General features: G+C 47.3%; 2 protein-coding genes across 2 annotated transcripts; both read right to left on the reverse strand.

Annotated features, from left to right (window-relative positions):
- Positions 1–1,920: 1,920 nt before the first annotated feature.
- myf5 (myogenic factor 5) lies at positions 1,921–3,292 on the reverse strand. The gene is given in 5 exon segments (XM_058076869.1): positions 1,921–2,099; positions 2,166–2,232; positions 2,729–3,207; positions 3,210–3,246; positions 3,248–3,292. Coding segments are annotated over 5 exon segments (807 nt in total).
- A 1,874-nt stretch (positions 3,293–5,166) lies between these two features.
- On the reverse strand, positions 5,167–6,401 carry myf6 (myogenic factor 6). The gene is made up of 3 exons (XM_058076870.1): positions 5,889–6,401; positions 5,370–5,454; positions 5,167–5,303 (listed from the first exon to the last, which is right to left on the reverse strand). Exons 1-3 carry the CDS (start codon positions 6,399–6,401, stop codon positions 5,197–5,199), a joined length of 705 nt encoding a protein of 234 aa, XP_057932853.1. The 3' UTR covers positions 5,167–5,196.
- Between the last annotated feature and the right edge of the window lie 10,891 nt (positions 6,402–17,292).

Raw genomic sequence — 17,292 nt, forward strand, 5'->3', positions numbered from 1 at the left:
TCTGTTAATGCATGCACACTCCTAGCCGCCAGGGGGCAGCAGAGGACTACAACGCCACAAAAGACGCTGGAATGGGGAGACGTGCTGCCTCTTTTATGACGGCCCGGCAGGTAATACTCTGGCAATCAGACTACCTTAACACGCAACAATAAATACGTATTTTTTGAATATTTTAAATGATTAGACAACTTTGATAAACTCAGTTAAGTTTATCGAATGAACCGTCATGCAGAGTTAAGCTAACATCCGGGTACCTCATGAATTAAGGCGTCAAGTGCAGCAAACAAAGACGCAGAAAAGCAACAATTTTGTGGTTTCAAATTAAAATTAAGAAGATAATTCGATAGATAAGTAGATACATACCTCACCTGGCTCATTTAATACAATTTTAGTAAAATAAGGAGTGGGATTCTATGCAAAGTGACGATATGAAACACTTCCCTCTAGTGGTGTTACCTCAGTATGACAGCATAAAACAATTACTAGTTAAGAACATTTAATACCTTTCAATTCTGACTATTCGGATATTTCAAATAAAACGATACATATTTCCATATTTTCTGTTCGTGTTGCAGGTCTGCTATGCAAGAAGTCTTGACTAGTCTGAGGCGGGGTGTCGAACTTGGGAGATAACTTTATTCTTTTGAACATTAACGCCCACCTTGCAACCATAACAGGAAGAAATAACCCTTTCCCTCACGCGCACCCCTCCGGGTGGCAACCACTCCGCTATCAATCGTTCCGGGGTGAATTATGTACCGGCAAGCTAGCACTACAGTAGGATCCGTTTTGTTCATCGTTTTGTAACAAATGTAAAATATGTATTGGATAATAGTCCAAAAATAGAATGAAAAAAAAACATTTAAAAATCAGATAAGTTCATCCAGTTACTCGAAAAGACAAATACATTAATACGAATATTTATACATGATGGAGCTGTGGGAAAGAAAAAAAATAGCTTCTTGGTCCTACGTCAAATGCAATGCTATTTATTTTTCATTTAAATAGTTTCTTAAATTCATAAATTATGAAAAAGGCAAAACTACCCAAACACATTTTGCCATTTTCACTTTTAATATCAGGCAGAATCAAGGTCAGTCCTTGTGCTTCATTCATTCATTCGTTAATTTTCTACTGCTTATCTTCATGAGGGTTGCGGGGGGGGGGGGGGGGGTGCTGGAGCCTATCCCAGCTGTCTTCGGGCGAGAGGCGGGGTACACCCTGGACTGGTCGCCAGTCCTTGTGGTTTTAAAGTGAAAACAATACAAATAAATGCTAAGGACATCATTGGTATGTTATTATTGTATTTTATTTCTAGCTCTTTTACAATGACGGACATATGACGCTGATGCTCTTTGTTTTCCTGTGGGCACATCCAAGGGATCCATAAAGGTCCGCATCATCTCGTCTCATCTCGTCTCATGGCGATCCCTTTTGCCCACTGAAGCTTGTAAAAAGAACACTACGACACACACAGTCACACACAAGGCTACAAGCAAAAGTAAGTCATTTTATTTTGTCTCTTTGCTCCACGTAGGATGAAATAAACCCTGGCAGCGGCGACTCGTGATGACTTTCACACACCCCCACGCCCTCCCCGTCAAACAATACGTGCTCTTTAGGCCATTTGCTGTGGACTGGGAGTGTTGGAATAGTGTTGGAAGGGTGTTGCTGATGACCCACATTTGGTTGGAAAGAACAAACAGGTACACTCTCAACACCCCCCCCCCCCTTTCTTAATCTTAACACCCCCACAAACACGTGGTGATGCTGCCCTGGTATATTTGAAAAACAGAGGAAGCCACGCTTGGATGGAACACAGTGAAATATTTAATAACCGTGACGGCGAATAAATGAGCATATTTACATTGGATATTTACACTCATGTACAAATGTGGCCCCCGCCCCCCGCCCCCCCGCTCACAGGACGTGGTAGACAGGCCCCACGTCGGGGCTTCTCGGCGTGCAGGGCTGCAAGTCGGAGCCGACGGGCGACGACACGGCGCGGGGGAGGAGCTCGGGCATGGACAGGCGGTCCACGATGCTGGAGAGACACTGCAGGCTGGACGTGCCGACCGCCGCTTTGTCCAAGAGACTCTCTAGGAAGTAAGGAAGGAAGTCGGATGAGTCGGGAATAGCGTATGGAAGACGTTTGGAGGTCTTACCGTTGTTTGTGTAGGGGAAACCCGCGCCGTGGTTGATCTGCTGCCACACGGGACTGTTGCTGTCGGCCTGGAAGAAAGAGCAGAAGTCAGGCGTCCATAATACACACATGACATCAATATGGCCGCTCGTAAATCCTGCTAGCTTCCTCGAGTTGTGTGGAATGGTTGGGGTGAGGGGGGGGCACCTTCCAGCCCCCAGCGGGCGGTCAGGGCTCCTTCCTCTCCCGGCGTGGTTAATCGATTGTCAGTGCTCGCCAAAGCGCCTCGTGCAAGATGACACTTTCTGCTTGTAAATCTGCACAAATCCTGGCAGAGGCGCCCAGCACGCCGGGCCGCCGCCGGACCAACTTTTTCTCTCCCGCTAAGGCGGATTTAAGGCGGCTTTATTGGGGCTATAAAGTGTCGGCCGATGGGAAAGTCTTCTTGGAAGCATGGGAGACAGGATGCAAAAGTTGAGGTCCGAGGGCCAGCGGTGGAACAGAAGGCACCTCAAAAGTGCTGTGAGTAGGCTGCTACCTGCCAGGCCCGGCCCCCATGCGTCTACGATGTGAAGGTGGTCTTACCGTGCCGTCGGAGCAGCTGGACAGCGGGCTCCCCGGTTCCGATCCGCTCTCCCCGGGCAGGCTGTAGTAGTTCTCCACCTGCACGTGCAGCAGCTCCTGCAGGCTCTCGATGTACTGGATGGCGTTGCGCAGGATCTCCACCTTGGGAAGACGCTGGCTGGGGTTGGCCGAGGTGCAGCGGCGCAGGGCCTCAAAGGCGTGGTTGACTTTCTTCAGGCGGCGCCGCTCCCGCATGGTGGCGGCGCGCCGACGGTCCACGAAGCTGGACTTGCGCTTGCAGGCCTTGCAGGCCCACTGGAGGCAGTGGCCCGGCTGGTGGGGGGCGCCGGGGACACGGACGTGCTCGTCCTCCTCCGAGCCGGCCATCTCGGCGCCCAAGTCCAGGGGGTCCGGAGAGGAGGCGCAGGTGCTGTCGTAGTAGAGCTGCGATGGCGAGAAGACGTCCATGGCGTGGGAGCTTGCAAGAGGAGATGGGGGCAGAGAGGCAACCTCTGAGTGATGTGAGGGGTCTGCTGTCCTGAGCCCCCCTTTTATGCCCCCGGGGCCTGAGCCCAGGGCCCACATTGGCCAGATCTAATTACCATGGCCCACTGGCCCGGCCACAAGGCCCATCCCTCCCCCCCCCCTCCAGCTCTCCCCCCAGGACCCTGCAGAGATTCCCACATCTGCTCTCATGGTCTCTCTGCGTGGTCCCACGTGAGTCCCGCTGCTCTACCGGACTCCCTTAAACGTGATGAAGACATTCGTGTGGCTCCTCGCCGTTCAAACATGGCGGGCGACCACTCTGGTGGCGCCGCAGATGCCGCCCAGCTGCGGCGAGAAGAAGGTGTAACTTTTCAAGCCCGGCCAGTTTGTGTCGCAGCGGCAAACACCTGGGAGGTGTCGGCGGCGCCATTAGCCCCCTCCTCGCCAAACACGCTCGCATTAAACTAAACATGCACTTATTGGCTCCTGTTACACTTCCTGCCGCAAGGGAGGCTTTCATTTATTATTATTATGTATCGCTTATTACATATCAGTCATTATTAATACACCCAAGTCCATTAACACAACTACTCCAATCGCATATATCACATTTACCTCAAAGTATCATATTTAATGGGTGACACGGTGGACCGTGGTTAGCATGCGTGTGTGGAGATTTTGGCTAATAACTGTAAAAGCAATCTTCACTGGCTAAATGTACCAAAAAAGGTCAGTAAGGGCAATCCATAATGCTGCCAATAGAGAGAATAATAACTCCTTATTTCTAAAAATCACTAATAATAACTTGCTGATATAGTTCATCTTCCAATAGCTAAAATAACGCATCATGCTAACGATAACCTAGCTAGCTAAAATGTCATCCAATACTTCTCTACAAGAGGACAAATATAATCTCAGGGAAGAAGCCAAGGTGAAAAGAGAGTTAAATTCAAATAAAGGGTTTATTTGAAATAAAATAAACCATTCCCGTGACCAAAAGTAATCTTTATGTGTCGTCGCTTGAAGAAAATAAAGTTTTCATCCCGTGACGTCACAATAAAGCGACACGGAGCTTCCCACAGAAATGTTGTTTAGATGCAGGAAGCTATTTCATGACCGTCAATTCCATGTCTACCTTTGCGTCCTTTATTGCGTCTTTTGGGTGGGGGCAAGGATGAGATCGGGGGCCAACATTTAGACAGCGATTGTGCCGATGACATTTTGAAGGCTACAATGCGGATCTTTCTCACAATGTGTCAAAACGTTTGTCCGCCTCTCTGGGAACAGCGCGCACCTAAAACAACACCACGATCCCCCCCGAATTGCACCCGCACAGCTGAAGAAGACATCGGCGGCGGGCGGGAACGAAAAGCGCGTCCCCGCCTGGAACAACAGCGGGGCAAAGCTAAAAACGACGCTAAAAGCTGCGGAGCTCCGCATGCGCAGTAGCGAGAGGCGGCGTCCGCATGGTGGTGTTGTCAGGGGTCAGAGGCAGAGTTAAGTGAGGGGCAGGAGGTGAGCTTTTATGTACTGAAAACCTTATTTCTTCTCCACGGTGTCATGCCGGGGGGGCTGGGGGGGCCGGGGGCAACACATTTCTCTATTTCAAAACACATTTCTTCACTGTGGCCAACATAGTCTTATATATATTTTAGATCGACTGATTTTAATGGCGACCTGTGGGAGTGAAAAGGAGGGGAGGAGGTGCTACCCCCCCCCAAAAACGCCCCCCCCCCTCCATAAAATCCCATCACTTGTTGGTGCTATCAGGTTTCTGTCTGGGTCCTGCACATGAAAAACAAGCCTTGCTTGGATAACATGGCATTGTGTACCTAATCAAGTGTCCGCAAAGGAAGCACAAAATCAATTGACACGATTGCAAAATGAGTATTTTATCATGTACAAATAATCGAATAGCTCATATTTTCATCAGAATATAAAATAAATACATCAATTCTTAAAAAAAAATATGTACAAATGTAAAACAAAGTTCAAATCTCGTGTCAGTTTTCAGGGGCGTCTTCGCCGGCGCCGCCCGTCTCACTACTGATGCTGTCCACGATGGAGGACAGACGCAGGAGGCTGCAGGACGCCGACGACTCGCTGGTCCCTGAAAGCAACACAGACAGAAAAAGTCCAGGTAAAGAGCATCCAGTGAGGTGTTTGTTGTCTTTACCTTCACTCTGGTTGAACAAAGCGCTGTTGCAGTTATCCGCCCAGGACGCCGGGGTCCTCTTCCACTGGCCTCCGGGGCCAACCGCCTGTTTTGGTATCATGAAATAAGACAAAAAATACTAATTCACTTAGTGAAAATAATATTTCTTGCTAAATGAATTAGGTTTACTTCCAGCATGTGATTGGAATAATTTTTATTTATGTAGGCCACGCCCATCTAGAGTCCCACCACTGCATGTGCAGGGCGCTATGCTAACCACAAGCGTCATCTGATGGAGAGGATGACGGTCTCCTACATCCTTTATAATGGCTTCCGGACCCCGCCATGTTAAAGCGCATAGAAAACCTTCCATATATGCTTAACAGGAGAGCCCTCCAGACATGAAATAGCACCCCTACAGTCACCTGTACGCTCCCATTAGCCAATATGGTAGACATAACACAAAGTAAGGCGCCCAATGTTAAAGTGAGCCTGTGTGAGAACTTGCACGTGGACCTGCCTGGTCCAACGAGGGCTTACACCGAGTTCCTTGGCCTGGTGGGCCCGGTCCTCCTGCTGGTCTTGCTGGTCCAGCCCGTGCAGCAGCTCCTGCAGCCTCTCGATGTAGCTGATGGCGCTGCGTAGGATCTCCACCTTGGGCAGCCTCTGGTTGGGGTTGGCCACCGTCTTCCTCTTGAGCGCGTCGAACGCCTCGTTGATCTTCTTCAGCCGCCGCCGCTCACGCAGCGTGGCGGCCTTGCGGCGGTCGGTGGGCGCCGACTTCCTCTTGCACACCTTGCAGGCCCAGACGAGGCACTGGCCCTCGCAGTGGGAACGCAGCCCCGGCGGCGCCAGCACGTGCTCCTCGCCGCTGCTGTCCTCGCCCGTCTCGGACGCCACGCGATCCCCGCCCGGAGACAGCGGGCTGTCGTCCGCGTTGTAAAGCGGGGACACCCCCGCCATGTCCAAGTGGTGCAGCGCTCCATGCTCGGCGTCCTCCAGGTAGCGCAGATCGTTGAAAAGATAAGCGTTGGTCTCGAAAAGGTCCATCATATTGTGGCGCCGTGGACCGTGTTTGCTGGACTGGGACTCTCGTGGCATTTAAATAGCCCAGCCGGGACACTCGGCCCCGAGCCGGCTTATATATAGAATGTGAAACTCTATCCCGCCCTGCGGCCGCCTCACGCCATCAACACGCCGCTACACTGCGACTGAAGACACCTTGGACAAAGGTCACCCCGGCTTTCGTAACAGGTGGCCGCAAAAATGGCTGCCCGGTCCGTGTTTTCCCGTTTAGCTGACTCTGCCCTTAAATAATAGCCGGGAAAGACGCCGTGCTGATCCTCGATTGGAAGCTTTCCCGGCGGAATGTGGAGGATTTTTATTTCTGTCCCGCTTGCCTGACCTCGTGGACCCACGAGGAAAGGCACCTTCACTTTTACAGTACTCTTTATGTACTTGGGAACATCATTAGAGCCCTCCGGACACAAAGTAACACCCCTATGGTCACCTTTGATTACATAAATAACAATATCAATATAGATTATTATTGTTTATCGTGGCCTATCAAATCAAAGCTGCAATGCTGGTGCTTGTGTGTCTCAGCCAACGTTACAGTAACATTACTGACACCCGGTGGCCAGGGTCCAATACTACTTATCATCACAGGGGCCCTACATGTACAGTAGTTAGTAGAGATGGACTTAGGTATGCCCAAATATGGGTCCTATATGGTCGTGCCCCCCCATGTGGGAGAAGTTTGGTCACCCTGAGGAGGGGGGCAGCTACTAGTAGAATAATTCATATTCAAGATGACAACAAATGTTAAGACGTCAAAACTTGTTCCTTAATATTTCCACTTCCTGTTCATGTGACGACCGCTTTGTTGGATGACAATGCCAGAGGGTGAGGGCTACTGTGCATCCTGATCCTGCACCGGGGGCCGTAAATTCAGCATTAGCAGCAGTGGGGTTGGGGGGCGGGGTTGGGGGGCGGGGGGGCTGACGCTTCAGCTGTCACGGGGAATCAGGAGGAATCCCGGACACAAAGTCAAACGGGCCTCTCAAGGCAAGGAGCGCGGTAAATCTGCCAACCCCGCGACAGGCCGATATCACCGCGTCCACCTGATATCACACCCCCTCCCTAGCCAACCCATCAAATCGGCCTGATATCACCACGTCCACCTGATATCACACCCCCTCTCCCTCTGCTAGTCCATCAAATCGGCCCGATATCACCACGTCCACCTGATATCGTCTGCTCGCCCATCTCAGTAAAGGTCTTAAGTCTTGCCTTCTTTGTCTTGCTAGAAATCCAAACAATACTACCTAGCATGACGCTGCTAAACATAAGCTATGGCTAGCTTGGCTAACACTACCAATACGATACGATGGCGATACGATATGATGGCGATACGATACGATACTGATATGATACAGATACTGATACAATGGCGATATGATACCGATAAGATGCAGATACGATGCCGATACGATGGCGATATGATACCGATAAGATGCAGATACGATGCCTATACAATAGCGATACCGATACGCTGGAGATATGATATCGATACGATGGCGATATGATTATGATATGATACCAATATGATATGATGGCGATATGATACCGATACGATACTGATATGATACCGATACTGATATGATACCGATACTGATATGATGCCGATACGATAGTGATACGATACGATACCAATACGATATGATGGAGATACGATACTGATACGATGGCGATATGACACCGATACAATGGCGATATGATTATGATACGATACTGATACCGACACAATACCGATACGATACGTTACCGATACGATACTGATACCGACACAATACCAATACAATACTGATACAATGGCAATACGATACCGATACGATACCAATATTTTGTGCACACTCCCCTAATGTGTCTGGCCGATTTGAAAGAGTGGTGTACTTTAGTGGATATCATACAAGGATTGGTACACGCACGGTTTCATCATCAGGTCATTTCCCATGGGTGCTAACCCCCGGTGTACCAGGCTAGGGAGGATAGGCCGCATCGATCGCGGGTGGACGGGGGGGTATGATACGGTTTTAGACCATCCCACATCCTTTTATGGACAAACCTGACCTCAAATCACTCAAGTATCAAAAGTATGAAGGCTTTGATTACAGCTGGTATCACAAGTATCGATAATATTATATTGTATAAATAATTTATAATATGAATAATATTTGTAAATATTTTGCCTTTTATAAATGACAAAATAATAAAACTAGTAAATAAAGTGCCCCCCACCCTTTGAGGAAATAATGTATGTACTGACCTTGTCACAGTGCTGATGGGGGGGGGGTCACTTTGTTAATGAACCTGAACTTTAGGACCCCTCGCTCCCGACCCGACAGGACGTCCAGGTGCTAATTCAAGCCCCCCGCCTACGGTGCTGCATGGTAAAGGCCCCCCCACACCTGGGATATAGATTAGCCAATCTATGGGGGTGGGGGGGGTCAAGTGCTGCGGTCACGGGCCCGACAGCAGTGCCTCACCTGGGGGTGTGGGCCTTTGACCTTGTGGGGTCGCCACGGCCCCCAGACTGGAAGGGGAAGAGAGTGGACTCAATTAAGATCATGAACATCTTCGTTATTCCCTGCAGGGATCGTCCGCAGGGATCGTCCACAGGGATCGTCCGCAGGGATCATCCACAGGGATCGTCCACAGGGATCGTCCACAGGGATCTCCACGGAGACGCCTGATACTCGACTGGACTGTAAGTCCCTTGCCACTCATTCTTCTCCCGTGTTTATCGTGGATGCGTCAAACCAAGACAAGGCAGCGCTAAATGAATGCAGGCCACCAGCACCAGGTTGTTTACGTGTGCTAGCATAAATGAAAAGCGCTAATTGTATACACAATGAGACATTCATTCATTCATTCATTAATTTTCTACCGCTTTTCCTCACGAGGGTCGCGGGGGGTGCTGGAGCCTATCCCAGCTGTCTTCGGGCGTAAGGCGGGGTACACCCTAGACTGGTCGCCAGCCAATCACAGGGCACATATAGACAAACAACCATTCACACTCACATTCATACCTATGGACAATTTGGAGTCGCCAATTAACCTAGCATGTTTTTGGAATGTGGGAGGAAACCGGAGTACCCGGAGAAAACCCACGCATGCACGGGGAGAACATGCAAACTCCACACAGAGATGCCCGAGGGTGGGATTGAACCCTGGTCTCCTAGCTGTGAGGTCTGCGAGCTAACCCCTAGACCACCGTGCCGCCCCGAGACATATCTTATGAATTTATTTTTTGCCTGAAAAGCATAAGATATGGAAATGTTTAAAATGTGACGAAGACTAAATGACGCCAGGTCGAAAAACGGCGAAAATAAATCAAAGACATTTAGCATCTCCCTCAGCGCCAACACTCCATCTTCTTAGCTAAGCTAACAGACGCGTCCGCTCACTTGCGCATGAGATGGTGGTTGAGACAGCGAGCTTGGGTTTCAAAGGGGGTGGGGCCCCACCTCCCCTTTAAGCAACCCACATTCAGTTCAAAAGCGTTGAGCGGCTGAAGTTTGTCAATTAGCGTGCTGGGTGCTAGCTAGGCGTGACGCGGCACTGACGGAGAGGCCTAAAGTGTTGTCGCCGCCGAGTGACGCCGCGGGTAATGAGCAGCTGCTCCTCCATTTCAAGCTGATAAACGGCAGGGGCGGCGTATCGTGTGCCGCTTGATGGCGACTCGAGATGCGAGTGATCCTCGCTTTGCCGCCAGACTGATTCTGTCCTCGACGGAGAAAGTGAAGGATGTGGACTTGCAGGGACTTGACCCCGCCGTCCCCACCCCCGCCATCTCGTCTGGTCCGGCTGAGGCGACCCCGGCGACCCCCTTCCGCCCTCGTCCGCTATCGACCTCCAAAGCACACAAACATGTCAAAATAAAAGCATCTTCCTTCTCTTTATACGCCATCCAGCTCGCCGTTGCCACTACACCCCCCCCCCCCGGCCCCAACTGTGAGCGCCAGATAGCAGTCAGTGTGGGTAACCGTGGCGACCAATATTAGTTTTTCCTTAGGCCCCCCCCAGTCCAGAACAAAGCGGCTTGCGTTACAATGAAAATCACAGCCCCCAATAACACAAACAGCAGCCTTTTTTTGGGGGGCGGGGTGGCTTGGGTGGCTTAATGCCACTGGCTCCAGGAGAATCTAATAGGATATTGATGGATGAGAAGATGATTGCTTTATGAAAACACCGACGCTGCTTTTGGTTACCCGAAGCCGCATCCCCACGGCCTGCTGGCCCAGACGTCGCCCTCCGTTGGGACCACGTCACGCCTGTCAAACTCAAATGGGGGTAAAACACCAAATAACCCAAGATGCGGTGACTCCACACCACAAGGACCACAACATGGACCGAGTGGAGGTTACCATGTCCCCCTTTTGCTTGGCGGTGGCGGCGTACACGTACGAGCTGTTAGCGTTCATCCATTTACGTCACGACTACACAGCTGCCTCAGGGTAGGGTACGCATGTATCCACGTACATACCTTTTTTCATGTACTCGAAATAGTATTTCAGACAAAACATACCCATGACTAGATGGACCATTCATTCATTTTCTACCGCTAATCCTCATGAGGGTCGCGGGGGTGCTGGAGCCTATCCCAGCTGTCTTCAGGCGAGAGGCGGGGTCCACCCTGGACTGGTGGCCAGCCAGCCAGCCAATCACAGGGCACATATAGACAAACAACCATTCACACTCACATTCATACCTATGGACAATTTGGAGTGGCTAATTAACCTAGCATGTTTTTGGAATGTGGGTACCTGGAGAAAACCCACGCGTGCACGGGGAGAACATGCAAACTCCACACAGAGATGGCCGTGGGTGGAATTGAACCCTGGTCTCCTAGCTGTGAGGTCTGCGCGCTAACCACTCCACCGCCGTGCAGCCCTATAAAGACCAATGAAGTTCCAATATGGAAATAAACAATACCAAGAAAGTCAAAGAAGTACATGCAGTATGTGTACTGTATGTGTACTGTATGTCCTGTATGTGTACTGTATACGTATACTGTATGTGTACTATATGTGTACATACAGTATACAGAGAGAGGAATGAACAAGAAATCAACATTACGTAACTACATTACATATGATGATGTATGAGCCAGAGTGGTGCACGTGCGTGTGCACGTGTGTGCACGTGTGTGCACGTGTGAATGATCTCCATAAATGACCACACCTCTGGAGGAGGGGGGGGGCGAACCGGACTGTCCCAACACGGTTTGCTTCGATTGTGCGTCGTCACTCATTGCAAACATTGCTGTGCACGGTGGCCGCTTTGTACACACACACACACACACGTACACGCACACACACACATAGTAAGCGTGCTCGATGCCCAACATTTCACCGGGCGTGAAGGTCGGCACCACCTGTTTGATCCAATAAAAAATCTCATGTTACCTCAGTGGATGTTATTGGAGGTTGTGTTTCATGGTGTGTGCGTGTGTATGCATGTGTGTGTGTGTGTGTGTATGTGTAAAGAAAGCAGTGCAGGTGCATGCAGAGACGGGAGTCAGACAGGAAGCCTCACTCTGCACCGTTTCTGGCCAAGCTAACAGACCCTGGTGAGGATAAGCGAGGATGTGTTGGGTGTGTTTTCCCACATAAGAAGAAGGTGACAACGCGGCCGTGATCTTTTTTTCGTTTTATCCCCCCCCCCCCTCCCCGCCTGGAGGAGTCTCCACTTAATGACTTGATCCAGGTGGACTCTTCCAGCCTTGGCCTTGTCTCCGTCTCTCCGTGCCAGCGTAATCCTGGCTGGCCAGACGAGAGCCCGGAGATGACCTCACTGTTTGCTCTTGCGGGGTCCCTCGGGGCGGTGGAGGAGGAGGGGGGAGAAGGGGGGCGTACCTCGCACGGCGCGGCGGTCTGTGGCGCGGACGTGCAGGCCGGGGTCCGCGGGGATGGTCGGCCTGAGCTCCTGTTACTGGCGGCTTAGTCACGCTGTGTGAAACTGATGTGCAGCAGTCGGGGCTCATGTTGCACAATAGCAGCAAAGTGTCGCAATCTCGAAGCACCCACCCCCACCACCACCACGACCCCCACCCCCATCAGGCCTGTGCTGCCCGCATTCACATACATTGTATCAAAAGCACTGCCTTTGGAAAAAGTTGTCATGTGGGGGAAAAGTAATGTAATGTTCCAAGAATGAGTTAGAACTTAGAAGGACAATATTGGTAATGGTAATGGTTTAATTTCATTTGAACATGCATCAGATTACAATTGAATGCATCCCATAATCAATTCCCAGTTCCACATGTCCAAAAGGAGTAGGAAGAAGCATTCATTCATTCATTTTCTACCGCTTTTCCTCACGAGGGTCGCGGGGGGTGCTGGAGCCTATCCCAGCTGTCTTCGGGCGTAAGGCGGGGTCGCCAGCCAATCCCAGGGCACATATAGACAAACAACCATTCACACTCACATTCATACCTATGGACAATTTGGAGTGGCTAATTAACCTAGCATGTTTTTGGAATGTGGGAGGAAACCGGAGTACCCGGAGAAAACCCACGCATGCACGGGGAGAACATGCAAACTCCACACAGAGATGCCCAAGGGTGGAATTGAACCCTGGTCTCCTAGCTGTGAGGTCTGTGCGCTGAGGGTTGTACCCCTAGACCACCGTGCCGCCCCTAGGAAGAAGCAAAGCTTATTAAATCCTACCCCTCCATCTGGTACTTTTACAATCAGTATCTGTTACATTTGTTCACTTCCTGCTTTCCTAATATAGTTTAAGTTATTTTTATTATTTTTATGATTTTTTATTTTTATTTTTATTTTTATTTTTATTTTTATTTTTATTTTTATTTTTATTTTTATTTTTATTTTTATTTTTATTTTTATTTTTTTTTTTTATTTTTTATTTTTTATTTTTTTTTTATTTTTATTTTTATTTTTATTTTTATTTTTATTTTTATTTTTATTTTTATTTTTATTTTTATTTTTATTTTTATTTTTATTTTTATTTTTATTTTTATTTTTATTTTTATTTTTATTTTTATTTTTATTTTTATTTTTATTTTTATTTTTATTTTTATTTTTATTTTTATTTTTATTTTTATTTTTATTTTATTTTTATTTTTATTTTTATTTTTGAGATCATATTTCTCCTCTCTTGTAGAGAAGTATTGGATGACGTTTTTAGCGAATTGCTTATTTTTAGCCTTATGCATTATTTTAGCTGTTTGAAGATGAACTATATCAGCAAGTTGAAGTATTTGTCATTTTACAAATAAGGAGTTAGTATGTTCTCTGTAGGCGGCATTATGAATTATCCTTACTGACCTTTTTTGCAGTACATTTAGCCAGTGAAGATTGCTTTTATAGTTATTTATTTTAGTTCTATTTATGTTCAAGGACAATCTATTGTTGATTTTAGTTTTATTTATGTTCAAGGACAATCTATTGTTGATTTTAGTTTTATTTAGGTTCAAGGACAATCTATTGTTGATTTTAGTTTTATTTAGGTTCAAGGACAATCTATTGTTGATTTTAGTTTTATTTATGTTCAAGGACAATCTATTGTTGATTTTAGTTTTATTTAGGTTCAAGGACAATCTATTGTTGATTTTAGTTTTATTTATGTTCAAGGACAATCTATTGTTGATTTTAGTTTTATTTAGGTTCAAGGACAATCTATTGTTGATTTTAGTTTTATTTATGTTCAAGGACAATCTATTGTTGATTTTAGTTTTATTTATGTTCAAGGACAATCTATTGTTGATTTTAGTTTTATTTATGTTCAAGGACAATCTATTGTTGATTTTAGTTTCATTTATGTTCAAGGACAATCTATTGTTGATTTTAGTTTCATTTATGTTCAAGGAAAATCTATTGTTGATTTTAGTTTCATTTATGTTCAAGGACAATCTAGTGTTGATTTTAGATTTATTTAGGTTCAAGGACAATCTATTGTCATCAATTAGCAGGAACATGAACGTGAACATTTGGGAAAAAGGAAGTCCAGTCCAAATGAAGTCATCTTGGTGAGACTTGTTCTTCCAGTCCAGAAGTGTCTTTGCCATCAAGAGATGATGACATCACATTCAATCCACATTCTAGCCAACGTCTGCCATCTTTCGCTGGAATGCTTCTTTGCAACTGGCTGCCCTCTTTGTCCAGGATTCCCAAGCTCTACTTGCAACCTCCTCACCCTGGGGGTCTAGAAGAGGAAAGATGGGAACATGAGGAACATGAGGAACATGAGGAACATGAGGAACATGGCCCCATCCTTGGCTTTTTCTGCAGCAGATGGAGAGGATGTTGCTGTGGGTTGTCATTATGTTCAACGGCAAGGAGAGCCTGATCAGTCGGGATCCACAAGTACTAGTAGTGGTCTTGGAGGCACGTACAGGTCCTTGTGCCCTGAAGCCTAGGACAGCAAAGCCGTGGCCCCATGGAGGAGGCGGGGTGGGACCACACAGCGAGATAACTGGGATGTGTGGTGGTCGTTGTTAAAGCAAGCACTCATCCCGCCTGGCATTTGGACATAGAGGTGGGTGGCTGGACAGGGGGGGTCGGGGGGGGCTCCTAATGTGTTGTTTCACACTGTGCAACGCTGACGGGCTGAGGACGTAGCCCAGTGGACCACCTCTTCACTGCCAAATGAGCCCACGCTGCTGTTCAGATCACTTATGAGGGGACAGGTGGGGCCCCCCCAGACCAAAGGTGGACCTCCAGGAGAGAGGGTCCCGTGCCCCCCAGTCCCAGGTGGATTAAAAGACTGCAATGCATTGGTTATACTTTTCAGGATGAGTATACATTGTCAGAGACTTCTGGCTTCTTTCCAGTCCATACCCGACCCCGCAAGAAGGGACTAGTTTTACCCAGTCCTGGATGGCCCCGGAGCCAAGGAAGCTTATCCCGGATGAAACGGACCTAGCCTTCCTCGTCTTCCTTTAGCATCCTTGTGCTACATGGCAGAGACATAAGGACGCATGCCCACCGCAAACATGCAGCATAAACAACACACCCTTTTATCTCCTTGCCACCCACAGTTAACACCAGCGGGGCGCTGTCCCCCCCCCCCCCGTAAACATCCCCAGCTAATCACCATAGCCTAGCCTGGCGCTAAGCACAAGGCTCCTTTTGGCTCTGCTTTGTAACTTTAAACGGCCATTCTTTAATTTCCCACAATCCACACTCTGGCAGACTTTTAGCCGCCCCCCCGCCCCTCCACCCCCCAATCCCACCGCCACCCTGGACGCTCATTTCAACATTCCATCGATGTGGTGTGAGTGGTCCTTTCTTCACGCTTCTCCAATGGAAGGAAAACAGTCCAAATGATGAACAGTAGGAGGCGATGGAGTCATCTCAGCGCAATGCCCCCCCCCCCCCCCCCACCCCAACCGTTTGACCCCCACGACCTCGTCATAAGCGCGCAGGACAACAGGAGTCTTTGCTCTCAGCATGGAGCTAATGAATCACCGCGGCCTCGCCGAGCCACGTCCTCGTAGGGGCGACGCGGTTAGGGCGCACGTCGTGTGCTGTTTGGCCAACGCGTTTTCCTTGTTCCCGCTCCCCGTGGGGTCGCCTGTCCGGAGGAGAAGGATGGGAAAATACTTCTCACCTGGAACAACAGCCGCTAGAATTCCTGGAGCAGCATCAGGAACGTTTACGTCCCACTGGATACGGCGCTTTGTGATCTGTTCATGGAGGCGTGCGTACGCGTACGGACCGGCATTTTTATAGTCCACCTCCATCTTGGCGTGGATGAAAGTAGCTACAGTGCTATCATGCTGACAGTTAGCATGCTAAGTACCAAAGGCGCCATGTACATTTACTTTAAATGCTAACAGTTAGCATGTATGTTAACATTTTATCAATTTTAATTGTGTCAAAATGCTAACATGCTAACAGTTAGCACATATATTAACATTTTAGCTATTGTAATCATGTCAAAATGCTATCATGGTAACAGTTGGCACGTATGTTAACATTTTAGCTGTTGTAATCATGTCAAAATGCTAACAGTTAGCACATATATTAACATTTTACCTATTGTAATCATGTCAAAATGCTAACAGTTAGCACATATATTAACATTTTACCTATTGTAATCATGTCAAAATGCTAACAGATAGCACATATGTTAACATTTTAGCTATTGTAATCATGTCAGAATGCTAACAGTTAGCACATATATTAACATTTTAGCTATTGTAATCATGTCAAAATGCTAACAGTTAGCACGTATGTTGACGTTTTTGCTATTTTAATCATATCAAAATGCTAACATGCTAACAATTAGCACATATATTAACATTTTAGCTATTGTAATCATGTCAAAATGCTAACAGTTAGCACATATGTTAACATTTTAGCTATTGTAATCATGTCAAAATGCTAACAGTTAGCACATATATTAACATATTAGCTATTGTAATCATGTCAAAATGCTATCATGGTAACAGTTGGCACGTATGTTAACATTTTAGCTGTTGTAATCATGTCAAAATGCTAACAGTTAGCACATATATTAACATTTTACCTATTGTAATCATGTCAAAATGCTAACAGTTAGCACATATATTAACATTTTACCTATTGTAATCATGTCAAAATGTTAACAGATAGCACATATGTTAACATTTTCGCTATTGTAATCATGTCAGAATGCTAACAGTTAGCACATATATTAACATTTTAGCTATTGTAATCATGTCAAAATGCTAACAGTTAGCACGTATGTTGCCGTTTTTGCTATTTTAATCATATCAAAATGCTAACATGCTAACAATTAGCATATATATTAACATTTTAGCTATTGTAATCATGTCAAAATGCTAACAGTTAGCACATATGTTAACATTTTAGCTATTGTAATCATGTCAGAATGCTAACAGTTAGCACATATATTAACATTTTAGCTATTG

Source organism: Doryrhamphus excisus, chromosome 7 (genome assembly GCF_030265055.1).
Source record: "Doryrhamphus excisus isolate RoL2022-K1 chromosome 7, RoL_Dexc_1.0, whole genome shotgun sequence".
Lineage (NCBI taxonomy): Eukaryota > Metazoa > Chordata > Actinopteri > Syngnathiformes > Syngnathidae > Doryrhamphus > Doryrhamphus excisus.